Raw genomic sequence first — 26750 nt, forward strand, 5'->3', positions numbered from 1 at the left:
GTACTCCATCGCCTCAATCCAATATTCAAACGCAAGAACACATCAAAGTCCTTCTAACCATGCCATAAAAATCAAGAATTAGACCCTCTCCAAGAAGAAAATATGAGTTTCCAAGAATTTCGCTTTGGACCCTTTGGAAGGGTCAGGAGCGAAATCCATATTCTTGATTGATTTCTCACCTCTTTCATCCAATCCATCTTCAAAATTGATCTAACTCAACTCTCCTCTCCACAATCAAGCTCACTCACCACCAAATTAGCTTGGAAACTTCACCTCTCAATGTCTAGGCAAAAAAAAGGGGGGTAAATGAGGATTTTGCTCTGGACCCTTTGGAAGGGTCAGGAGCGAAATCCATGTTCTGAGTTGATTTCCACCACTTCTCAAGGAAAGAAGACATAAATTTACCTTTCAACGCGCCTTAGAAACCAACACTTGGCCAAAACTAGGAAGAAAATAAGAGCTATAGAGATTTTCACTCTGGACCCTTTGGAAGGGTCAGGAGCGAAAATTACTTTTAGTTTTCTTCCTCTATCCTTTCAACTCTAATCCTTTCTAGAAGGTAGCTAAACGTCATTCTTCACCCAAGGGACAAGGTTTGTGGTCTAAGCAAGGTCAAAAAATAGGTGTGTAAGGAATTTCGCTTTGGACCCTTTGGAAGGGTCAGGAGGGAAATTCATGTTGTTGGCTAAAATCCTACATTTTTTCAATGCTTTCAAACATTTCCAAAGGCCAAACACGTCCATTCTTCCTTTCAAGATACCTTCCAAATCAAAATTTGGTCAAACAAGGAAGAGAGTGAGGTCCAAGAAGATTTTCGCTCTGGACCCTTTGGAAGGGTCAAGAGCGAAAATCTTGATTTAGGCTTTGATTGCTCATTTTTCAAACTTCAATCTTCTCTGGAGGCAAACATAGATCATTTTCCACCTAAGGAACAAGGTTTCAAGCTCAAACAAGGTAGCAAATGAGGTTTATAGTGAATTTCGCTCTGGACCCTTTGGAAGGGTCAGGAGCGAAAATTCGCTTTGAACCCTTTGGAAGGGTCAGGAGCGAAATTTGACATTTTGGTCTCTCCATCAGGATCATTTTATGGAATATAACATTTAAGTATAAGAAAGAAGAAATAAGTTATATTCCATATATACTGTCAGGATGTTTGAGAGTGGTTTTGGACCTCGAGGAGTTATATTGCAAAATCTAGTTTTTGGAGGATTCTTCAGTTTTCCAAACTTAGTTAAATTTCAGGACCAGGACATTCCAAACTTAGCCAAATTTCAGGATCAAGACATTCCAGACTTAGCCAAATTTCAAGGCATTTGAAGATCAGGATGACATTCCAGACTTCATCCCTCACCAACTTGACCTAGCTCGGACCTTCAAGAATGATACTCACTCACCAAGCAAGACACAATTAGCAATAAGAGAAAAACCAAGCCCTAAGGAAGACTTTCAAATAAACCCTAATTCTGGGGCCCCTTGGACTCACCCTGGCTCAAGCAGAGCCTGCCATCCTAGTGATCCCTCTAGCGACACTCGAAAAGCAAAGGCTAATAGACAAAACTCTAAAACCTAGAAAGCAAAACCCCACAAAGCAAAAAAAGTAGGGGCCCCCATTTGCAATGGGGCGATGTGTGAATACGTCACAACAAGTCCAACCACTTAAATAATTAACTTTATATAATGCACTTTTAAAAAGTTACTTTATTGACATTTATAAAGTTGCTTTTTCTTTCCACATAAAGTAACTTTATAACATTTTAATATAAAGTTCACTCTAATTAGAGCGACCAAGGCCAATTTTGGCTAAGTATGCGCCTCCTTGCACTCTCCATCACCTCCTAACCACTGGATTCACCTGCGGAGGCGGCTAACGGGTGAAAATGTGCATCTGGATGACGTCCTAGAAATTGGGGACATTATAGTTAGACTTGTTCCCAGAATCCCGAAATCTGACACAGGAAAGGATTTTGGGTTTCAGGGTTCATGAAGATAGGCTAACGCTTACCCTTTGCGTAAGTGTTACACTTGTTCCCTAAATCCCAAAATCCGACAAAGGAAGGGATTTCGAGTTACAAGGTTTGAGAAGATAGGCTAATGCTTACCCTTTGGTTAAGAGTTAAATTGGTTCCCCAAATACCGAAATCTGACAAAGGAAGGGATTTCGGCTTTCAAATTTTGGGAGATAGGCTAACGCTTACCCTTTGGGTAAGGGGTAGATTGGTTCTCCATATCCTGAAACCTAACAAAGGAAGCGATTTCGGGTTTTCAGGTTCAAGGAGACAAGCTAATGCTTACCCTTTGGGTAAGGGTTAAACTAGTTCCCTGAATCCCGAAATCTGACAAAGGAAGGGATTTCGGATTTTAGGGTTCAGGGAGACAATCTAATGATTACCCTTTGCGTAAGTGTTAGACTGGTTCCCTGAATACTGAAATCCACAAAGCAAGGGATTTTAGGTTTTGGGGTTCTGGGAGACAGGCTAACGCTTACCCTTAAGGTAAGGGTTAGACTGGTTCCCCAAATTTTGAAATCTGATTATCCTTTAGGAAAAGGGAAGAAGAGTGGGCCAATGGACCCCAAGGGACTGAAGGCAAGATGCAAGGATGAAGGGAGAAAGCCCGAAGTCCCACCCATGACAAAGGAATACTTAAGCATTTTCTTTATTCTTGGACTTGGCGTTTTATCAACTAGGACAAAACTGATCGATGGAACATATCTCTGATCAGTTCTCACTAATGGGCCAAGGGTGTCATAAAATGACAACGGGTACAACAAGATGTATCTAAATCTGGCCTCAACACATTTACTAATATCAAATGTTCAACTCCTAATTTTTCAATTTTACTGTGAGTAGCTCTTGGGGGCAATGTGGAGGAATCAAACTTCATTAGCAAGTCCATTATGTCTTTTACTGAAGACACCTCTTGAGGTACTCAAAGAAGATGTCCAAGATTGTCAATGAATCTTCCAAGTCCAAATTTGATCACCACTTGAATTTGAAACTCCATTGTTCCAAAAATGAGTAGATTGTGTTTCATCCAATTGTGCTTCATCCAATTGGGTGCTTGAATGAATATCTACAGTCTGAAAATCCTTTATTCCTTTGGAGCTAGCACTATTCCTATGGATTTGTGAGTGTATCTTTTGCCAAGCAGGGATTAGTTTGTGTGAAATCTGCCTACCCACTGCACCAACTCTTATCATCATTATCCTTAGGATTCCTAAACCCTATCCCATTTGTTATTTGTTTCCCCAATCGGAGAATCAAAGCATCATCAAATGCAAACCAGCTTGTAGCATTTGTAAGCCCCATCATGTTTACCAACAAAACAACATCACCGCCGAGTTATCTTGAGCAGTCAAGACCTAACAGTTGGAACCTTGAGGTTATCCCCTTTGATCAGTCCGAACAGCATTAGAGATTTCCTTATTCAAGAAAGGATAGGATACTTAGCATTCTATTTTGTGTTGACCGAAAGAGAAGCATACTTTTCCCACATCAACAAGTACCTACAAGCCATGTAAAGAAAAATCCACCAAGTATTCCACTTGTTGATATTGTTATTCATTGAGTGTTGTACTTTTTATTTACACTTGTCTTGTGTTAAATATTTGAGAATTTATGCAAGCCTTGTATTGCAGATTTTACCAATGTAAGTCTTGTCATTTTTTATTAAACTCTTCCATAATTAATTCTTAGTTTATGTTTATTTTTTAGCTAGGTGCACTCTATATCAGTCACCATGTATAGAGTATAACAATAGAAATACTTGCAGACATGGAACTGCTTTAGAAATCAATCTCCAAGATTGAAAGGTCAACTATTTATCTACCCTAGCCTAAGCCTAAATTGTAAAGAGGAAAATGAGAGTGATGCACAAAGCAAATGATAGGAAATAAAAGGCTCAAACTAAATAGATATCTTAGTGCCATCTTTCTTAGGGCTTTGCAAGTCACCAAATTATAGGCAACAAAACAACAAAAATACATTCATAAGAATGAATCAATTTTATCCATAAAAAATAAGCATCAAGATTGTTAGAATTTCAACTACTTATATTAATTATTTCAAAATACATTGTTCGACAACATACAATATGAAAGAATAAATGTTCAAGACACATATAAAAGGTTCTCCTTGAGCCTAATCACAAAGAAAATGAAATCTCGTGCTACATACAAAACAAAATTAACCTACAAATTGGCACAAGAACTCTTATTTATAGAAAAATCCCAACCACAATAGAATTTGCCTACAATATCTAAGAATTTTAGTTTCAAAGGTTGGAGGCAAAGAGAAACCCTATTGGTGTTGGGCAGTATAAGCAGCTAAGACAAAGATCAATGACCATAAAGGACCATTATCACTGGTTGCCCTTGAATTTTGACTCTTAAGTTTGCACACATGACTACCAAGTTGAAACTGACAGGTCCAGGCAGCACTAGAGAGGTGGGTGAAATTTGATTTACCCTATACCTCAGTCCATGAAGGAACTTTGACATAGTGTTTGTGTTTCTTGCTCGATGTGATGCCTTAGCTCTAAATGATGTTAGATCAGTAAGGAAAGGTACTTCTTGCCAATCAACTCAAAAACACCCTTTAATCATGCTTAGAAGGCCTCATGCAACAAAAATTGACTGTTGAAAGTCTTCGGAAGTGAAAGCTCTAAAGAATGGGATCCATTCCTCACAAGCCAACAGAAGGGATGCAATGTGACTAATTAGACAACTTGTGCTACTTTGTGGGAGAAGATTGCTATCTTTTTACCTTGAACCCCCAGGAGCATGCCACATGGCATTTGTTGCCAAACCCCATGAACAAAGCTGTAAAAAATGGCCCCTAACATTTGCAAAACTTAGATGCTAAAGGAAAAGTGATGGGCCTAGTAGGCTAATGTGAATCAATGGTGGGGATCACCCATAGAATTTGTCTACTGTTGCAGTCTAAATCCCTACATGTTGTTAGATGCGAGATGATGGGATGCAGGGATGATACACACTGCTGAAAACCTCAAAAACTTACTTAACTGACACCCATGCATCACAAAACTACAAAAAAAGTTAAGACGATGAACTTTTGCCTTAAGCATCAACCACACTGACCAGAAATTTGAATGCAATAAAAGGATTTTACCCCTTATAGTGAAAAATCACTACAATCCCTATTCAGTCTTGTTTTACCTGTGGTGCTTAGTCTCTGCCTTTAACTAAAGATTGCAAGCCTTCATAACTGTGTTACATCTTTTTCTATAGCAGTTCGTGATAAAATATAAAATCTCTCGTGTAGATGTGCTGAATCATCTTGTGCCCTAACCTGAGAACAAAAAACTAAAAGTAATAGGTTTTTAATTAATGTGTATTTGTATTGCATGCTTAAGATCCTATACGTTCTAGCTTTTACAAATTGTATTGTAAGTAATCTTAACTTTTCTTTCAGTTTTTGAAAAGGGAGATTTTACTTATTATTTGAAAAACAATTTTACTATAAATGTTTTTCTGTTTTGAGTTACACTGAAAGATGCGAATCAAATTGCTAGCAAGTGCCATTGACTAATCTTATGATTTTAAGATCAACAGAAAAATTTCAAGCAATTTAGGGCCAGTCTAGCTGATTAGATCAAGTCATAAAATAAATGCAGTTGGCAAAGTAAAGAAGTATGCAAGAATGGCCATTCAGAACTAAAAATAAAAATGTAGGATGATTACATTAAACATTAAGAAGATATAAGTACATATTTGATGTTACTTCCAATAAATTAGTCTTGAAAATAAGATAAGAGAGAAGCATTTGATATTTCATGTTCCCTTACGATTAGAAGTATATTAATTTATGAATTTCCATATTTTTCTCTACAAAGAGGTAAAGTATTGTTTACAATGCAGTAGATTGACAGTACAGAACTAACTATGGGCTTGACCAAATGCAAATAATTTACCTGCAAATACAAGCCTGTGACAAAACCTTGTTGAAGATGAGGACCAAATGGAGAACCTCCAATGACTGAGTCACGTATGCGATCATTGAAACTGCATCATGAAGTCACCCATGACATTCAGTTGCCTTATGCTATGTATTTGAACCTTTCTGATAAAATAAGTACTTCCATCCTCAATTAGGAAATTTGCAAAAATAAGGGTTTTAGAACATTTACTAACAAGGATTTCCTTGCATGGTTTTGGTTCTATCTATTTTGAATTTAATATAAAAAATTGGAAAACATTTGAACGTTATTTCTCTTCTCACTGGAGTCTTTTACCAAGACGAGTGAGAAAAGCAAAGGTTCAAGTACTTCAAAAGTAAAAGATGTAAACACTATATTAAAAGCTTGGCAAAAAAGTTTGAACTCGACCTTAATGATATGACAAATAAATCTTGATAAACCATCATCAGGAATGACAAATAAATTGGTACTAAAGATGGTATAAGATAAAATTATATTATACATCTGAACAGATAATATAAATTCACAGAAAAAACACACTTGATCTGCAACACTGAAAATAATATTAACAAGGAAAAAATAAGAGTAACTATAAAAATTGTAAAAGCTTACCTCCCAATCCCTGTCCCTGCAAGATTTGATTGGGATGCATTTATTCCACGCCCATTATGTGCAACCTCGCCAAAATCCCATCCTTCTCCATAACTGTTAAGAAAAACTTAGTGACAAACATCCTATTGTACGGTACAAATAAATATGCATTTAATGATGCTAATAAAACATAGCGAGTAATACATGCTACTCTTCAATAGCAAAAAAAAACATAGAATTACAAATCTAATATTATTGCATGACAATTTTTGGGCAATTATTTAATCTGTATGCAAGAACGAACTTCACTTAGCATCCTAAATTTCTTGCACTCACATGTATATCTTAGAACCATCTACACCATTTTCATGCTTCAACAACCTATCAAGTGTGTTTCTTGCACTCACCTGCATGAACAAACATAAGTTTTTAATAGTCTAAAATTATAAAAAAAACTCTATTAAATTGCACTGCTAAAAGCCAATTATTCAACAAGAATAAATGTTTTCCCTTACAGCTAAAGGCCCTGAAATGTAATGTAAAGTTTATCAAAGCACTTTTGAAGAAAACATATGTAGAATGAGTATTTGATTTTAATAAATGTTAAGGCAATTCGAAGCAAGCTGAAGAACTATAATATGAGCTGCTACCATAATGGTACAGAATCAACTTCAAAACAAGCATAGCATGAGTCTAAAAGGGTTGCTGTATAATTTTGAAAATAAAGTTGAATTTTATACATATAAACAAAAGCCATTTAGTCATCTGTTCAGCACCTTTTAATTTGCATTTACAGGTTCAGCCTGAAATCAAGCTTCAGTCTTCCTATTATTATCAGTCTCAGTTATGGGAGCAGAGGCTGCAGAAAAGGTAACCTCCAGAACCAAGGCTATTGCATGCAGTTAATAAACTGTTAGATATAGCCAGTTGATTCTCAAACTTTGCTTTGTTGTACGAAAATGATTGAGTGGTGAGCTCCTCTAAGAAACCAAGAATTGCTGTACAAACTTTACCATGATTTAATCTCTAGAGACTAAAGGAGCCCTCCCAATGTAATGCAAGGAAACAAAACTCTATTCAAATTTTAACACTAAAAATTATAGAAACGAGACTCAGACTCGGACTCGGTGCGAACTCGGTGAGGGTGACTCAACTCGGGACTTAGAACTCGGCAAAAAAACTCAGTGCAAACTCAGCAAAGACTTGACAAGTGAAAAACCCAAGAAATTTAGAGATTTCAAGGATTTAAAACTCGTTTCATGCACCCTTTATTAAATAAACCTTAAAGACACAATAACATCATCAAGTAGAAGCTAATTTGATCACATACACTGGGATACATCGATCACATAATTATAAAGGCAAATTATAGTTGAAGGAAATAGCACACCTAGATAAATAAATATTGTCAAATATATACAATATTCATGGAATATGAAATCCATGAGATCAAATGCTCCAAACAAATATAAAAACAATAACTAGAAATCTATGGCTCAAAGGAGTCTGCATCCCTCCTATGAAGGCATCTAAGGTAGGTCCCATTAACTAGTGGGGGTTTGGGAATGGAGGCGCTAATGGTTTTGAGGGGTAGCAATGATAAGTTGCACAAGGTGTTAGATGTGAGAAAAACCCAACTATACAGAGAAAAACATCAAAAAAAGACCGTTTTTGTCATTTTTTGAGATTTAAAAACAAATTGAGTATGGCCAAGTCCAGGCATCAGGATTTGCTGGGTTCAAGCTAAGTTTGCAAGTCTCGAGACTCACCAGAACTCACCCAAGACTAGGATGAGCCCTAGTCCAAATCCCTAAGACTCATCCAGGGTCACCCAGCTCAGGACTCGCCGAGTCCTATCGGGCTCTGGAAAGTCTCGAAACTCTGCTAAAAACACAATTTAACATTCAAACAGAGATGAAAAAAACCATCAGTTGAATAAATTTTTCTTAAATTTTATAAAATGATATGTCTTGAGAGACTGGTCAAAAGAAAAATTATTTGGTGATACATGGTGCACAGCAAAAGAGAGAAAATCTGAGGCCAATGTGGAAGCCAACACCCCATTAAACCATACAAAGCTCTAATACACCAAATTTCTAGGACTAGGATGGTAGGAAATGGGGAGGTGCATTTCTTGTATGGTAGGGGAAATTTAAGTATTCATAATATACTTTATAGAGTAATATTAGGAAATAATAGAGCTGAATTAAGAATTCATGAGTCGATAGGTAAATTACAAATTTTCAATGTCCAATCATTTTGAGTTTTCATTGCCAATGTGCATATACATAATACAGTGAAATGAAAGGTCGCAATGCAAGTAAATAAATGACGAAATTTACACAATCTAAGATCTTTAATATGCCTTTGCCTCATCTCCACCTAAATCAAAATCCAACTCTAAATCTAATTCACTGCCAATATTAGGGGCTGTCTAATTCAATAAAACACCCACCAATCCCTCTTGTCCCTTCTCCTCAACAATCTATGTGGCATCATTGGGATCAACATCCCTCTTGTGGCTTCTCAACAATTTGTGTGGTATGATCAAGATCAACATTTGTCTTCAAAGCTTGAGTCTACTGATCCTTGAGATTTTTTCGATCCTAAAGTCTCAAGGCACTATGCTACCACCAACTTCTTCATTTGTCCAAAGGTAGCCTTGATCCTATTGAAGAGTAGATGAAGATGTATGTGGACCAATTCCTCTCTATAGAAAAGGAACTAGCAACCTATGAAAACAGGCAAATGGCAAGCATCCTCAACTCTAGTGTATCCTTGCCATGCCATGTCCACCATCCAATAAAGTCGAATTGAGTTAATGTATCTTTGTCTTTCATCACCTTTGGTTTGTTGAAAGTTGGACTACAAAGATTAACAAAGGCAAGCCATTGCATTTGAAGTAAAGTTGCCTCATCATTTGAATACACCTTTTGAAGGGCCTTCATTAAACCTTTTTCACCTCTTCATCATCATAAAGAAGCACTCTCCATGTCCTTGGTGCATACCATTTGGGATTTAGAACAAGGCTACCTTATAAAGAAAGGTCTTCATATTGTTCCACTACCACATCACAATGGACCTCTTAGGCTCCTCATATAATCCTCGATTAGGATCCATGTTAAGAATTGCTTGGTTTTATCTACCAACACATGTTGTCAAACATCACATAAATCTCTTCAAAACTAGGAGACTCTATATCAGCATATCTAATGGCATCTAGAACATCTAAGGTGAAGGAGCAAATATATCTACAAAACAAGAATTTTGAAAAAAAAAAAAATTGTAAGACTCAAATGGCAAAGTGAATGTTGATACCAAATTTTACTTGGAAGGCAGCTTGCCTTTATATTTGCCAGAACCCTTATTTAGCTTCCTCATAAAGTGTGCCTCCTCAAAATTAGATTCTCCATCAAAACTTTCACTAGACACGTGTTCCTTATTTGTTCCTTTCTTCAAGGCTTTCAAAGTTGTCTCCATTTTGGATGATGAATCAGAATTTGTCCTTATATCATAGGCTGTTAAAATACCATGAAGCTTTTCAATAGTCATCCTATCAAGATTTGCCATCTCTTCAATTGCTAAAACTTTTGCATCAAACTTTAAAGGTAGAGACCTTAAGATTTTCTGAACAACAACATTGTCTTCAATCTTTTCACCTAGACCCTTAAGAGAGTTCACAACTTCATCAACTTTCAAGAAATAAGCAACAACATTCTCTTCTTGCATCCTAAGACTTTGGAACTACATCCTATGAGTCTGTAGTTTGGCCTTTTTAACCTTATCATCTCCTTCATATGCATTTTAGATTAACTCACACATGGCATGTGTTGTATCACAATGCATGACTTTCACAATTTTTTTCTCTGATGAACAACATAAGATTGCATTCATTGCTTTAGCATTGCTTTCAAAAGCCCTCTTCCAATCAGCATTTGTTGGAGGATTTGAAGGAATTGTATAACCGGATACTATGTTGTTCCAAACATCAAAACCAGGAGACATAAGATAGGCTTGTATTCAAACACACAAAAATGAATAATTAGAGCCATCGAATAAGAGTGCTCTGTTTGTAGCAAGACTTTCAAGAGCACTCATGTCTGCTATTAGGATCAACCTCCAAGCTTTTAAGCTCTATTTACAAAGGTATCTGGCTCTAAAACCAATTGAGGAACACACTGAAAATACTGAGAGGTGGGGGTGAATCAGTATTTTGAACTTTCAAAACTGCAACCACATACAATAAACTGCATAAAGAAGGCATGAACACAAGAACAAAAATTTTCATGTGGAAAACCCTTTCAGGTAAAAACCACAACACTTCAAATGCTTTTTATTAACAAATGTGCACCAACCCAAATTGCAAATATGAGCACCAACCCACTAAGAGCTCCTACTCCCCTTCAAGCACCAACTTCAAACTATTGAAGCACCAACTCTAGTTACAACCAAACTAAAAAGAATTTAATTTGCAGAAATCTGCAACAAGCTTTGTTGAACTATATAACATTGATCTTTCAACGCCAAGACACAATATATAACTTGTTATCACAAGATGTCCAAACCACACTACATCCACAATCAACCCAATAAGAGAGTCTGTTTGACCTTCCACTGAAGCAGAGTATTGTCCGAACTTTCACATCGTTAAACACAATAGAATCGAACCATCCAAAAACTAGAAACAAAGAAAATATGTCATTCTACAAAAACACATCCTGAAAGTGGCACTTTTGCTGAAGAAATAATGGCCAGCAAACAACATAAAATATTTCACACAAAGGTCACTTCCAAATCATATGCAAACACCAAAAAATCTATTTCGTTTTAGGTCACCTTGTCTACAGTACCCGTGTTGCCCTTTTTCATTCATTTACAAAGGTAGTTGCAGTCTTCACTTCATATCGCATATAATCCAGCTCAAAATATATTTTGCATGTGTATTATCCAGCCACCTTATTTTTGCAAACCACACCAAAAAAAAAAACAACTTCAACAATGTGTCAATTAAGACACACTTCGCAACCCACATTCTCTAAAGGAAAAGAAAGAAAACATGACTCAATAAAGATACAACCCAACCAATTCAAGAATTCAAAAACACCAAGTTACCCGACAACTGTCACATAGTCCATCATGCGCTACTTTATTTCATGCCAAACTTCTAAGAAAGATGTTACAAAAATTGAAGCCGCCAACCTTGGTATAGGTGAACAAATTAATAAAATTTTGTTCTAAGAACAAAACGCCAAACATTTTAGGTTCCCTTAAAGCAAACGTTGAATATATGTGATGCATACTTTAAATTAGCTGCCACATTTAAAATCAAGACCATCAAAAAAATTAAATATATCATTGATGAATTGTCACTCTGACTTGGCACAAAAAAAGGCAAACAAGCAGCTGACCAACCCCTGAGGTAGACAAATAGTCAGCTTAAGCTGACACCCAACTAGCTTTGCCACACACACATGTTGCTCAACCATACAGTTAGGTAGCTAAGACACACAGACAAGTAGCTCAAGTACACACCCAAGTAGCTCAAGTAGACACCCAAGTAGCTCAAGCAAGTAGGCAAGTAGCTCAAGTAGCTTAAGCACCCAACCACGTAGCTCAATTGATGAAAATCTAATGAATAAACAGCAACTTCACAAGTACTCATACAACCTTAATCATCAACATTTGACATCAATGACAAAATATCCAACAATCTCCCGCTTTGTCATTGATGGCAACCCAACTTGAAACCAAAATAGCTCTGAAACAATATTCCTCCCCTTTAGTTACTACTCCCCTTTTGACACTGTAATGTCCCCTTTTTGGGATGATATGGTTTATGATTGGATTAGCCTATTATTGGCCCTCGCAGGCTTTGACTGATGGTTAGAGGGTCCCAGTTGGCAATGCAAGAGGCTTATTCCCATTCCGGAGGTCAGAAGTGTTTAGGACTGCTCTTCGTTTGGTTCAGTTTGGCCTTCGTTTGACTCTGTTTCACATACTTACTATTTATTGTAAGTTAGTAATTGATCGAGAGGGACCCTTACTACTTTTAGTAAGGCAATTTGATGCGTAGTGGGAATAATGGTTGACCTCCAGGTTCAGAAGAGACAAAGAGAAAATGAGTAATTAATGAGATATTAAAATTATAATGGCATTGAATGATATTATTTACGAATGATTATATTATGAAGTTATTATTTAACAATATAAAATGTCATTAAGAGTGGAGCCATTATAGCATTAAATGACTTTGTGATATGTTGACATAAGGTGGGGGTTAAAATGTATTTAAATCATTTTCATAAAGTGACTTTATAAATTGACAATATAAAGTTACTTTAATTCATAAAGCTCTCCAGCTTGTTTGAGGAGCTACTTCATAAGGAGGAATTAAAGGTAAAGAATGTTTTATCCCACATTGCTAAAAGTACAAGCATTCACTGACTTAAGAAGCTATATAAGCAAGGCTATCCTTTCATTTGAGAGTAGTTATGAGAATTGGATATTGAAACTATTTCTCCATTGTTGCTCAAAATCAGTGACTGGATATTCTGATGCAGGAGCATCCCCAGTCGATGAGCAATCTTGCATCAACCAAAAAATATATATATATTTTTTTAGTGGTTCTTGTTTTGTGTTGCAGTTTCTATGTTACTTCCGGAATTGTTCAGTAGTTGTTCCTTTTCCATTGTGGATTAGATTCTTGGCTTCCCGACTTGTTCTTGTTCCTTTTTCCAGATTTAGAGTTCCTTTGGACTCTTTTCTAGCAACTTATCACTTCTACAGTGTCTGTTTCTTGGTTTCTAGAGTAGTTTGAGCTTATCGGCTAGGTTGGAGACTTCTTCTCGTGCGAAGTGATTCCTTGACATGCGGATCTAATTGGCACCTTGCACGATGTTCCTAGGCCCTTGGCCGACCTTCCTTGGTGGTCTGCACTTCATTATTGTCTTTGACGGAGCAGATCTTCACGCTTTGGTTCCGACCTACATTACTCGTTTCGTTTTCTTGTCTTGGGGAATTTGATCTTTTGTGGCTGACCCGAATGTGTTCAAGATGCTATATATATTGTTGTAATTGATCCTTTAGGAGACAGCGAGGGATTGTAGGAGAATGATTTCATGTTATGTAATTTGGATACCTCTTGGAGGTCCAGATGGATTGTAATCTGAAATGTAAGTTGTTCTAGGCCTGTAAGCATGTATGCACACCGGATGTTGCCGGTTGGTTTATGGTGAATCTATGATAATGCGGATGTCTGAATTAACATTTTCTCTATATTTTGTTGTTCTTCCATTGTGTTACTCTTGCTGCATGATCTGGATTGTCTTCTTTGAGGACCCTCCAGACCATGCCTGCATCATATTCTAAGGACAAAAACCCTTGGAATTAGTGAAGGCTGGACGGAAACCTATTCCTTCAAGATTGGTGGATTCAAACGAAGTTCACATCTAGATTTAATGGTGGATTTTGGAAAAGAATAGGCAGACCAAGAACTTACTCTTGCAATAAGTGAAAATTATCTATTGCTGATAAGAGTTCAAGGTATAAAATCAGAACTAGATGTCCCGTTGTGCCTTGCACACACTCCCTATCGCCAACAAGGACCCCTTTTTTTAATTTCTTGGTCGCGTCCTTGCTAAGGTCCTTAGTAGGAAAATTTTGGTTGATTCGCAAAGAGAAGATGCAACATTGAAGAGGTTGGAGTGTTAAAGAGATGATCCTACCCAAGATTGCGCTAGGTCTAAGTCCTGGAGAGTCGATTGCGATTCCGCTCATGAAGGGAAGATGAATAAGGAGCCTTAAGGTAAAAGATTGCAAATATTGGCAAGGCAACAAGACTTGTGAGCAAGTTAATTGAAACTAATCTCTCAAGATTCGGCCTCTTAAGCTAAACTCGGCCTAAAAGGCTAAAATGAGAGACAAAAAATAGGAGATTCGGCCTCTAAAACTAAAATTCGGCCTAAAAGCCCAAAAGGAGAGACAAAAAAAGGGAGATTCGGCCTCTAAAGCTGAAATTCGGCCTAAAAGGCCAAAGTGACAGACAAAAGGGGAAATCCAAGTCAGAATGCCATTTGAAGGCTAAAATCGGCCTAAAAGGCCAAATTGCGAGCCCAAATTGACAAAATCGGCCTTGAGACCCGAAATTCAAACATAGAGGCCCAAAATCAAATTCTTAACCCAAAATGCAAAGTCATAAAACTCTCAAATTGGCCTAAAGGGTCGAAGAGAAGTAAGAGTGCCCAAATCGGCCTTTCAGCCCGAAATTTAAAATCATTAAAAAACTCTCAAATCGGCCTCCTAAGTCGAAATGAGAGAAAGTAAGTCCAAAATTGTGCAAAAGGTCCTAACAAGACAAGAATCACCAAATTCGCGCGCATAATCCTCATTTAGCCGAAACTGAACAAGACCATGTAAAAGATCGCACAAATGATCATTTAGGCCAAAAAAGGAAGAAAACACTTAAAGTTGCAAAATCGGCTTTCAAGCCAAAATTGCCAAAAAGGAGCAAACTCGCAAAATCAGCCAATAAGCCGAAAATAAAATGAAAAGTTAAAATCACACAATGAACCAAAACTCACCAATAGAGAGTTTATCAAAGCAGGCTACCACCCTGATTTGGAAATACGGTGCATGGTTCATTCAGTTCCCTAGATTCTCCTATATCAGAATATCATGCTTTGAGGGAACACCGTATTGGTTTCCCTGTTACCCATCAAACAGATTGGTCCTCATGGAGGTTGCACGACAGGCACACCCAGCAAGCAGCATACTTAGGGACAAAAAGCAGTCGGGATTCACATTCCCTATGATCATAGGCAACCTTGATGTGCACTTCAAGAATTCTATGCAAGCTGAGGAATCATTCGACGAGCTGGCATCATATTATTTGCAGGAGCACTACCTCGGGAAGTACTTTGATCCTGCTGTATTAGGAAAGAAGGCCTATGGTAGGCATTACAGGGCTAAGGCGTCCATAGAGGACCACTGGAGAAATTGTTCAAATGATTTTGAGGTCCGCCGGTGGGAATACTCAAGGTAGAGTGTTCAACAAATGCGACTTTTTGAGTACTGCTAGGTCCCAGATCAGGTCACGGACTATGGGAATTGCTTGCAAGTTCAGGAGTTTGAGGTAGTCAAAGACCTCCCACCAGCCATTGATTGGGCTTAGGACCCAATCACAAACTTTGAAGTCGTCATGGAGGGCCCAAGAAGATATACAGACTACTGGCTAGCCCAGCAAATAGAGAGGCTAGCCCACGAGGGAACCCAATTTACATATAATATGATGGGTAGTCTAGATTCCCATTCTTTAGAAGACGAGGGAACATCAAGCGCACCAATGGAGGAGGTTGAAAAACCTGAAAAGAAAAGAAAGAAGGCAGGGGCCGGTAGGGGAACTTGGACGTCAAAAAGGACAAGACGGGGAAAGATACCAATCAGGCGGCCGGAAGTTTTTTTTACTACCTCATCCAAGGACCCCAGTTCGAAGGATGATGTGGTCGAGCTTGATCACCTACCAACTCCACCTCCACAAAATGATCTGATTGCATCAGAGGCAAATGATCCGCAAACACAAAGTGAGCATGAAATAAAGACACGGATCATTGGTTTGGAGGGACCTGAAAATCCGGTGGAGGATGGAGAGATTACACTAGATCAAGGGATTGACTAACAAGAGTCCACGCAAGGAAGCAGACATGAGTAGCCGCAAGAGGAAGGTGGCAACAAGGATGATACCACAGTTGAGGGAGAAAAGGAAGAATATAGAACCCAAGAACCTAGTAGAACTGAGGAGCAGCCACTACTAGAAGCTACCCAACAGTTGCTCAGTGAGGTGGGAGAAAACTCAACTGTGAGTAAAGGATTGGATACTATGCCCATTCCTCTTTCTATGTCCGATCAGTTGCAGATAGGCAGTGAATCGGCAGGAGCATCCAAAGAACAGAGTGGGGATTTGGTAGTCACGTCTGGACATACCATCCCTCATGACTGGTTGATAGCTTGGGCAGAGCGGAAAGCGACCGTCAAATCACCGATTAACCTGGAGGATCTCTTCTCTCAGATAGGATAAATAAAATCTAAAGGAAAGAAAAAGCCAAAGACTTACTCTAGGATTACCAAGGATGAGTAAAGGAATCAGACGATTCATATCGCTGCCCCACCTGCAGACAAACCGGCAAATCAGGATGCATTGGCTAACTATAGCATCATGTCCATCCCAATAGAGTGACCAACCAAAGAGCAGGAGAGGGAAGAATTCAAGGATTCTATGCAGAACGTGCTCAAACAGCTAGATGAAATAACTGCTGAAAGGGATATGTACCGAGCTCGTGCTAAGCAAGCCGAGGGACACATAGATCACCTGTTAAGACAGCTGCAACATACTACTGAGTCCCACATTCCTCCATTGGTTTTGGCACAAAAGACTACTGCTGAATTCGAGGGAGTGCGTGACACCGCCAAGGCCATCAAAAAGTGGACCCAGGACATTAAAAGAAAAGGAGAGAAAATCCTTATAGATGTGCGAGAAATGGCTGGCAACCAAGAGTACTATTGAGCATTGATTTTAAATCAATAGAATTCCATGGTTTCAATTGAAGCTACAGAAATTTTCTTAAAAAAAAAATGAAATCAACCATGCCCTTAAGAATTTCGATAGAACCCTTGGCATTTTCATCGACATTAGAATCCAAAAACTTATCGCTCAAACCAAAGCCATCAAGTATACATACTAATCCTTCACCGAAATATCTAATTTGACCGAAATGGTACATCTGTTGTATCAAAGAAATCCATCGGTGTTTCATCGACACTTATCGAACAGAATTCGGCCACGATGAGTTCCAAAAGTGGCTCATCGAAAATATCATTTCATCAACAGATGGTATGTCGACGAAACCGCAGGAAGATCTCATCAATAAGACTTTTCGAGGAAAAGAGCGTATCGAAGAAACACAAAAGATGCTGACCGAAGATAGCTTTCTCGTCGAAGAATAAGGAATCGATGAAACACGAGAGATTACCATCGATGACTTGTTATCGGCCAAACATAAATAGTTGAAGGAGAGTATTTTTCTTTTACCGAAAGGGGAGATTTCATCGACGCCAGTGCAGGTGTAACACGTGAGGTAAAGCCTTTCAATGAAAGTGAAGAGGTTGATGAAATCACAAATCTCCTTGACGATGATGGTAGTTTTATCGAAACTAAGGAGACATCGATGAAACATGACATTTCGAGGGAAGATAAAGTTAAGCTACCGAAGTACATGATTCCATCGAAAAAGTGTACAGCCATAAAACTGATGAGCATCAATGGCCAATATGAAGTGCTGCTAGACGAATGATTACTTTCTGCCGCGAGGATCAATACAAGTCTTAATAAAGTCACTTCATCGTGAATTCAAATAAATGCCTCTGTGACCGTTGTGCAACTAGTAATGCTAACCAATATTGGAAAGAATGCATAGGGACTGTGAAAGCTCTGAAGGAGCATGAGAGATTAAAGGAGAGATTGCAAGATGTATTAAAGGACAATGAGGCCATGATTGCAAGATGTATTAAAGGACAATGAGGCCATGCCTGTAGAAGAAAGAGCTCAAGGGGACCAATACTTGATGGAGCATGACAAATACACAGACACATTGAATAAAGATCTCCAGCTATTGAACGAAGACTGCGTTGCAACGATACCGGCTATCTACAAGGATGGTGAACTGACTCCATTAGAGCAATGGCAAAAGGAATTTGCACAGATTAAGGAGAAAGTCGTGGCTAGAGTTAACTAGAATGAAGATATAGCCCCACATGTCAACCAGGCAGTGTTTGATCTCTTTTCACTAGAGACAGATATGAAAAGAAAGAGCGTGGCCATTAGATGCTATAAGAGTGACAGTTATATTAATTATCTTGCCATGCTTAATCTCTTTATCTTTCACTTTGTTAAGCAACTGTAATCAAGTTGTTAATGATGAAGGGATGTAACTTTTCATAGAATAGGTGTTGCTCACTTATTTATATGGGCAAGTTTTGTAAAATGAAAGAGGAATTAGAAGATAGGATACCAGATAGATATTGTAGCCTCTGGCATACTATTGTACCATTTTGAAACTTTAATAGAATCATTCGTTTTTCTCTGCATATGTGCCGTGAGTTATTCCATTTCCTGTCGGCAGTGGTTTGTGATATTATCTAAAGGAGATAAGGTTATTTGTATTCTTACAGTGAAGTTTATGTTTCTATGTTATAAACTTGGATTAATAGGATCTACTTGCGAATTGTAATTGTTCCTTGTAGTTCTTCCTTGAATGGTCCTTTAAGGTTAAGGTTAAATTCATTCAAGCGGTTTATGATATAAACATTTAGCAGATCTCATAAGAAACGGTAACTGACATATACCAAAGGGGGTAGGTTTAAAAATTGTCTCACAAATCATACATTCAGTCCTAGGGAAATATAACACTCTGTAGCCCAAATAACAGGAAAGACACTGGTCATTCACAAATCACAACATTACCATATCAATCACCTACTTCAAAGCAATAGGAGTAGTTGAGTAGGATATATAGAATCAATTAGCAATAGTGTATACATATAAATTTCAAGCACAAAGATCGAATAGCTTCCACAACAACAATCTTGATCTCATCTAAATGCCACCCATCCTAGGAACCTATGCCATTCTGAGATAGGAGGAAGTTAGATTAAGATAAACAATCTGCTATAAAAAGCATTAGTCATCGAAAGCCACTAGTGAATAGGTATACCCACCTAGGTCTTGCAAAGCCTGAAGTAAGGGAGTTAGTAACCACATAGGTTCACTCTATAAGTTGGCCAAGTCAATTGTAGGGTTTGATTATAGGAGTTGGCATTTCCTTATAACCTATCCAATCTGTAGATATTATCTAAAGAAGATAAGGTTATTTGTATTCTTATAGTGAAGTTTATATTTCTATGTTATAAACTTGGATTAATAGGATCTACTTGCGAATTGTAATTGTTCCTTGTAGTTCTTCCCTAAAGATTTGTGATATTATCTAAAGAAGATAAGGTTATTTGTATTCTTATAATGAAGTTTATGTTTCTATGTTATAAACTTGGATTAATAGGATCTACTTGCGAATTGTAATTGTTCCTTGTAGTTCTTCCTTGAATGGTCCTTTAAGGTTAAGGTTAAATTCATTCAAGCGGTTTATGATATAAACATTTAGCAGATCTCATAAGAAACAGTAACTAACAGATTTACCAAAGGGGGTAGGTCTAAAAATTGTCTCACAAATCATACATTCAGTCCTAGGGAAATATAAGATTTTGTAGCCCAAATAACAAGAGACACTAGTCATTCACAAATCACAACTTTTACCATATCAATCACCTTTGCTTTAAAGCAATAGGAGTAGTTGAGTAGGATATATAGAATCAATTAGCAATAGTGTATACATATAAATTTCAAGCACAAAGATCGAATAGCTTCCACAACAACAATCTTGAACTCATCTAAAAGCCACCCATCCTAGGAACCTATGCCATTTTGAGATAGGAGGAAGTTAGATTAAGATAAACAATCTGCTATAAAAAGAATTAGTCATCGAAAGCCACTAGTGAATAGGTATACCCGCCTAGGTCTTGCAGAGCCTGAAGTGACGGAGTTAGTAACCACATAGGTTCACTCTATAAGTTGGCCAAGTCAATTGGAGGGTTTGATTATAGGAGTTGGCATTTCCTTAGAACCTATCCAATCTGTTGATTTGGGATCCTACAAGTACATTCACGTCAAAGTGGTTTAGGTAAAGAAAGAATGTTTCAATGTCCAGGAGATGGTTGGCATGGTTTTGCCCATCATGAGGGCCCTATTTTAGACCCGCACTCAGATTCCCACACTGCATACTATCCTAAATCCCCACAACATCAGCACTTTCAAGGAGTGGTTCTGGATTGTCAACATGAAAAATGATATGAGGGACACCATAAAGAAAGTGCAGGAGTGTGATGATGCTTTGGCTGGCATTGAGAGTATTGGTAAAAAGATCCTTAGTGCGTTGGTTCCTGGTTCGAATAGTGGCATGAAAGATAACGATGTCAGATCACGGTGGGAGGATAGATAGAGAATTGATAAAACCACGTACTGCATAGAGGACCTGGAATTTGCCAGTGAGCTGCATGCAGACATACTAGGTTTAGAGGCTCGTCGATCAATCTGGAGCGAAGAGCTGAAGAATGTGGATCGCCACCGAGATGATATGCAGTACAAAATATGTAATCCTCCTATGCCTCCCAGTAAGGAATTGTTCCAATTATGCATAGGATTCCAAGATTATGTTCGAGTAGAACATCCAGCAAGTCGAGACATCTGGAAGGACTACTTGCAGGGGGAAGTTGAATTTTTGGAGATAGAGTATGCCTCGGGGAAAGAAAAAGTGCTTTCTTAAAAAGCAATTGTTTCCTTAAAATTTTAAATGCAGTTTTTCAGGATAAAGTTTCTTTCCAACTACCTGTTGACGTGTATTTTGTACACTATCAAACACAGAATAAAATACCTAAAAGTACCTTATCCTCTCTTGAGCAAAGCCTCTGATTGCTGAAGATATCGCGAAAAAGGATCAATCAGGATGACTCCAAGGTTCTTGTATGTAGGATCTCTACGTGTGGATAAGCTCTCTGTGGTATGATGTGATTTGCTGGAATCACAAGGGGACTTACATTTGATGATTGAACGTCTGATCTGCTTTGAATATTGCTGGAACATAGGCTCTTACTAGCTTTGATTTGAAAAAAAGGAAAAAAGATGAGGGCGTGGAAAGGATCTAATCCTAACACTAAGAATGTAAGAGTAATGAATGATCTTTGATGAAATTCTAACTAAGTATTGTTTTGACATCTCAGGACCATCTCCACAAGGTTAGTGCGATCTTCGAAGGAAAGCTTTATGATGTTCAAATCATCACTGCAGGCATAGACACCATCACGCTGATGCATATCAATGAAGAAGCGATAATTGAAGTTAAGCTTGAGCTGAATGATTCCAGTTTGACTACGCAAGGCAAGTTTGCAATCAACAAACTGCTAGTAGTATGGATATACGAATTTCACCATCAATCAAGCATATTTCTTCCACTCATCTAATAACATGAAATCAAATATGAGAAGTATAGAGACCATGCAAACTGTTGAATCGACCCATAGATTTCACCATTTCTTCAATGAAGTTTTACAAGTCTTTTACAACAACATCTTGGCAACAATCTTTGCCTTCTCTTTCTATTCTACTCTAATTGCTATTCTATCTTATTACTTCTCTCTATTCACTAACTCTATTCTAACTTTCAACTGTTTACTGCCTTTACAAATGAAATGCCAGGGCTTATATAGTGCCCTCAATACAATTTGATGGCTTCGATCAATTTGAGATCAATGGCCAAGATTCAACAATGAAAACCCTAATTAGGGTTTGTTACAACCATTACATAACATTTAATGCTTGACCAATGATAAAATTGTATTGCTTGGACACATGTCCTCTCTAGAAAATTCCACCAATGGATAGCTGGGGTAGGTACATCGGAGTTTGTGCCACCTTCCATGAGTTAGGTACATTGAATTTGGAAATGCTGAGGTGGACCACACTGACTGGAGAAGTGATGACTAGGATGCCACCTCGTCTGACACTTGTAACTTGGTAGATATTCAACTTGATGTTGTCGAGAAGCTAGCTTTAATTAATTCATCTGGAACTATCTGCTTCTTCAACGAACCCTTGTTCTAACTTCTTGTGTCCTTGATGTGCAGGATGATTGTTGTACCTCGCCTTGGAATACTGGATTGGAGAAGTCGCCCTTGATGACGTTAGTCCAAAGAAGGTCGTCCTTGTCGATGCTAGGCTGGAGGAGGTCGCCCTTGTCCTTGCTTGATCGTCCTTGATCTGGCTTGATTTTCCTTGAGGAGAGTCTTTTGACTTGTAGATCTTTCGAGCTTGGGAGTCGCCATCTTGACACCTACACAACATTCAAAATTAGTAATATATCTTGAAATCTAAAAATTAAACTTTAAAAGGAAGATTCAAGATTTTAATTTAGGAAACCTCATGATAAATCTTGATTTATCATTTCCTAACTAACCATGTAATACTTAGATTTTTTCCAAAAAAATGTCTAAAAAATCAAACCTTGAATAAGGGTGTCAAGATGATTTCGCCATACCTCCTCTTGAGTTTTAAACTCTAAGAAATGATGTAAAAATAGATGAATTTTGCTAGGCAAAGTGTAGATCAAAGCTCTCCCTTGGATAAAATGCACCTCCTTTAGCTTGGAAAAGAACTCCACCTTCCTCTTCAAAAATCTGGAAATTCGCCTTCAAATGTCTTCAAAAATCTGGAAATTATCCTCCAAACTAGCAAGAAATACGCCTTTCCAATAGCTTTCAAGATGAATTTCACCCTCCACTAGCTTCTTCCACACTTGGTAGAAATTCACTCCACTCCTCTAGATTTCGCTCCTCAAATTGCTCTCCAATTTCGCACTTGAAAGGATGATTGAATGATTTGAATTGTGAAACAACACCTCCAATATATAGAGTGCTCACCTTCTACATCTCTCCATAGGCCGACTTGGTGGAAAAAATAAACAAAGATTAATAAAAGGAGAAGGCCGACTTAATTAAGCAATAAAAAATGATACCTCAAGCGCTCTTCTTTTTAAATTTTAATTTAATAATAATTAATTTCGAAATGCCTCAATTAATAAAAAAAAAAACGATTTTCCAAGGCTCAAAATTAATTATTAAATGCTATGCGCTTTTCATTAAATGCCAATTTAATTAAATTTTTTTAAAAATATTTCGAAGTTTTGGGCGAACTTGGCATCTAGTGCGATTTGCTAAAATAAGGCAAAAAATAATGAATGTTGATAACTTCAATCTGGTCCCTTGGAGAGGGACAGGAGCGCCTATTGCCATTTGGGTTGATTCTCTTCTTTGTAGCCTACTCAAGTTATATTCAACGGGCAAAACATACTTCCCTTGACCTCTTCAAATCGCGAAATCACTTAAATCTTGCAAGGATAATGCAAATTTGGAATTCAAACCCTTGTCCTTCAGTGAGGGACAGGAGCGATTTTGCAAATCCAAGCTTATCCGTCCTTTATTAGCCTTCCAAATTATATTCAATAGATAAATCATGTTTTCCTTGGTCTCTTCAAATCATAAAATTGCAGTGTTCCACGGGCGTTGGGGACGGGGGGACGGGGGGACGGGGGGGACGCATTTCCGGGACGGGGGGACCAAGGGCCTAAATTTGGGGACGGCGGGGGGGACGGCAGGGGGACGGCGGCGGGGGGGTGGCGGGGTGGTGGTGCTCATATACTTGTACATATGCATATAGTACTTGAAAAACTAGTTTTGAAAAGATGTATGACAGTATTACAGTGTAAGAATTACATTTGAAATGAGACTATAGGAAATTTGAAATACTAAATCTAAATACCAAGATTTCTAAGTTGTGTTGTTATATGGAGCCTAATCAAACTCGAAGGTTAGATTTTCCCTACTTCTATCGGCGCGGTTTCCCCCTATATTTTTCAACGGGGGTTTGGGGGCAGCGCCCCCAAGTTGGGGTCAAGGGGCATCGCCCCTTGCGGGGTCAAGGGGCAGCGCCCCTTGCGCGTCGAGGGGCAGCGCCCCGCGAGGCCAAAAATACTTTTATTATTTTCTAAAGGCGTCGGATGTTATTTTTCTATTGGCCCACGTCCAATTAGAGTTACCCCTTAACCCTCCAAAAACTTAAAAACTCACTTTTTTTTTAAATTTTAATTTTAAACATTGCATATAAGTGGGGGCGACAGGAGACGTCTGGGCGTCTCCCCGTCCTTGGAGAGACGTCTGCACGTCTCTTGAAGGACGGGGAGACGCCCAAACGTCTCCCAAGGAGACGTCTCCACGTCTCCACATCTCCCTGGGAGACGCGGGGACGCGGGGACGTCTCCGCGTCCCGGCAGCGTTTGGGTGGCGGTGGCGGGACGGCGGGGGACGTCGCGTCCCCGTCCCCCCGTCCCCAAGACGTTTCTGACGGGGGGACGCGCCCAAAAAGGGGGGGGACGCGTCCCCGTGGTTCACTGTAAAATTGTCTTGATCTTGCAAGAACAGTGCAAATTTGAAATTCAAGCTCCGGTCCTTCAGTGAGGGACAAGAGCGAATTTTGTCTTCTAGGCCACAATGCTTCACTTTTCACCATGAAATGTCTTGGCCAAGGAAGATATCATCTTGTTACACGCCATGAATAAGAGTTGAAGTCTAAGAAAGGTCTAAAAATGTGTATATAAAGAAAATCGCTCTGGTCCCTTGGTGAGGGACAGGAGCGCTTTTACCTTTGTAAACAAAAACTCCATCATTTCATTGTCTTTGATCAAGTCTGGATGCTCTATCATGCTCATTTCGTCCTTCACCATGCCTTTGATGTTTCAATCTGACCAAACAAGGCCAGGAATGGCTCAAATAAGTATTTTCGCCCTGGACCCTTGGAGAGGGACAGGAGCGCTTTGCCTTGGTCCCTTAGAGAGGGACAGGAGCGAAATTCGCTCTGGATCCTCAGTGAAGGACAGGAGCGAAATTTGACTTTTTGAACTCTCTATCAGGATAATTTTTATGGAATATAACATTTAAGTATAAGTGACATTTCCTTAAAGATAGAAGGAAATGTCACTTATACTTTAAGTTATATTCCATATATACTTTCAAGATGTTTGAGAGTGGTTTCAAACCTCCAGGAGTTATATTGAAAAATCTAGTTTTTTGAGGTTTTTCAGTTTCCAGACTCAGTCAAATTTCAGGATCAGGACATTCCAGACTTAGCCAAATTTCAGGATCAGGACATTCCAGACTTAGCCAAATTTTAGGATCAGGGCTTTCAGACTTAGCCAAATTTCAAGATCAGGACATCACTCAAGCCGGACTTGCTATCCTATTGATCTCCCCGACAGCACTCAAAATGCAAAGGCTAACTAACAAAACCCTAAAGGACCTAGAAAACAAACCCTAAAAAGCAAAAAGCAAGGGTCCCCATTTGCAATGGGGCAATGTGTGAAAACATCACAACACTACCCAAAGTCATTGCAGATTCTGAGCTCCGTGCAGGTGCAGTTTTTGGGCAGCAGCTTTATGTTGGGTACTTCATAGTTATTAGTTAGTTGATAGTTGGTGGGGGATATTTTGTTCCTCATTACTAGGTGTGGGCAGCCATATTTTGTAGGATGAATATGGGCCACTTGTAAGAATAGATCTTGGCCATTCATCCATTTTTGTAGCATTAGTAGCTTCTGCAAGATAAGACTTTCCTAACCCGTTAATCTCCTCTATTCTATTTTGGTTTACTCATCTATGCTATTAGATTATCTGATTTATGCTTTCTGAACTGAACATGTTTATTAGACTGTAACATTGATCATAATTATGATATTGACATTGGATAAAGATGGATTAGATCGACGACTTGCTTAACATAGTTAAGCGTCAATCTAAATGCTATCGGACTAGTAACTCGATAGCATAATACTCCGATAGCATATGTAATGCTGATTCATAAATGAATCGACATTAATATGCTATCGAGTTACTAGTCCAATAGCATTTAGATTGACGCTTAACTATGTTAAGCAAGTCGTCGATCTAATCCATCTTTATCCAATGTCAATATCATAATTATGATCAATGTTACAATCTAATAAACATGTTCAGTTCGGAAATAATGCTATTAGTTATCGGGCTTGTTTGCTTTGATACCGATTCATTATCGGGTGTGTTTATATCGATCTGTTATCATTTACAATGGCACCGATTAGTTATCATAGGCACCGAGTGGATCGGTTGACATTTGTAAGAGTCACGACCAAGTGACATCTTGGTCGGACATGTCTAAAAGACATGTCCGATCAAGGTGCCACTTGATTGTGACTACCTTACTATATATGCATCATTCAAAAGAAAGGGGATGGCATTGAAATCAATACATGTTCATCCTCCTACCTGCAGAAAAAGAAAGACAACAATACTATTGTCATAGTCATAATACCAAAATCTTAAATACACCATCCTGCATTTAACTTGTTCTTTAAATTGGAAATTGCAATAACATTTACATGGTATCAGAGCCATGTTGATCGAACTTGAGGCTATTCAATTTTGTGAATAATTTAAGAACAAGGTTATATACTACATCACATTTCTCCAATGGCCAGCGC

At 38.3% G+C, this 26750-nt stretch overlaps 1 protein-coding gene across 4 annotated transcripts in view; it reads right to left on the reverse strand.

Moving 5' to 3' along the window:
• The window catches only part of LOC131075735 (pullulanase 1, chloroplastic), a 356768-nt gene that overhangs the window by 186550 nt on the left and 143468 nt on the right, over positions 1 to 26750 (reverse strand). For all 4 annotated transcript variants that reach the window (XR_009113252.1, XM_058012612.1, XM_058012613.2 and 1 more), the window contains 3 exons: positions 6865 to 6935; positions 6550 to 6642; positions 5932 to 6022 (listed from right to left, as the gene is read on the reverse strand). Coding sequence is in view for 3 of the 4 variants with exons in the window: in XM_058012612.1 (XP_057868595.1) it covers positions 5932 to 6022; positions 6550 to 6642; positions 6865 to 6935 (255 nt within the window). In the remaining variant the exon portion in view is untranslated. The remainder of the gene's footprint in view (positions 1 to 5931; positions 6023 to 6549; positions 6643 to 6864; positions 6936 to 26750) is intronic.

This window comes from Cryptomeria japonica, chromosome 1 (assembly GCF_030272615.1).
Source record: "Cryptomeria japonica chromosome 1, Sugi_1.0, whole genome shotgun sequence".
NCBI lineage: Eukaryota > Viridiplantae > Streptophyta > Pinopsida > Cupressales > Cupressaceae > Cryptomeria > Cryptomeria japonica.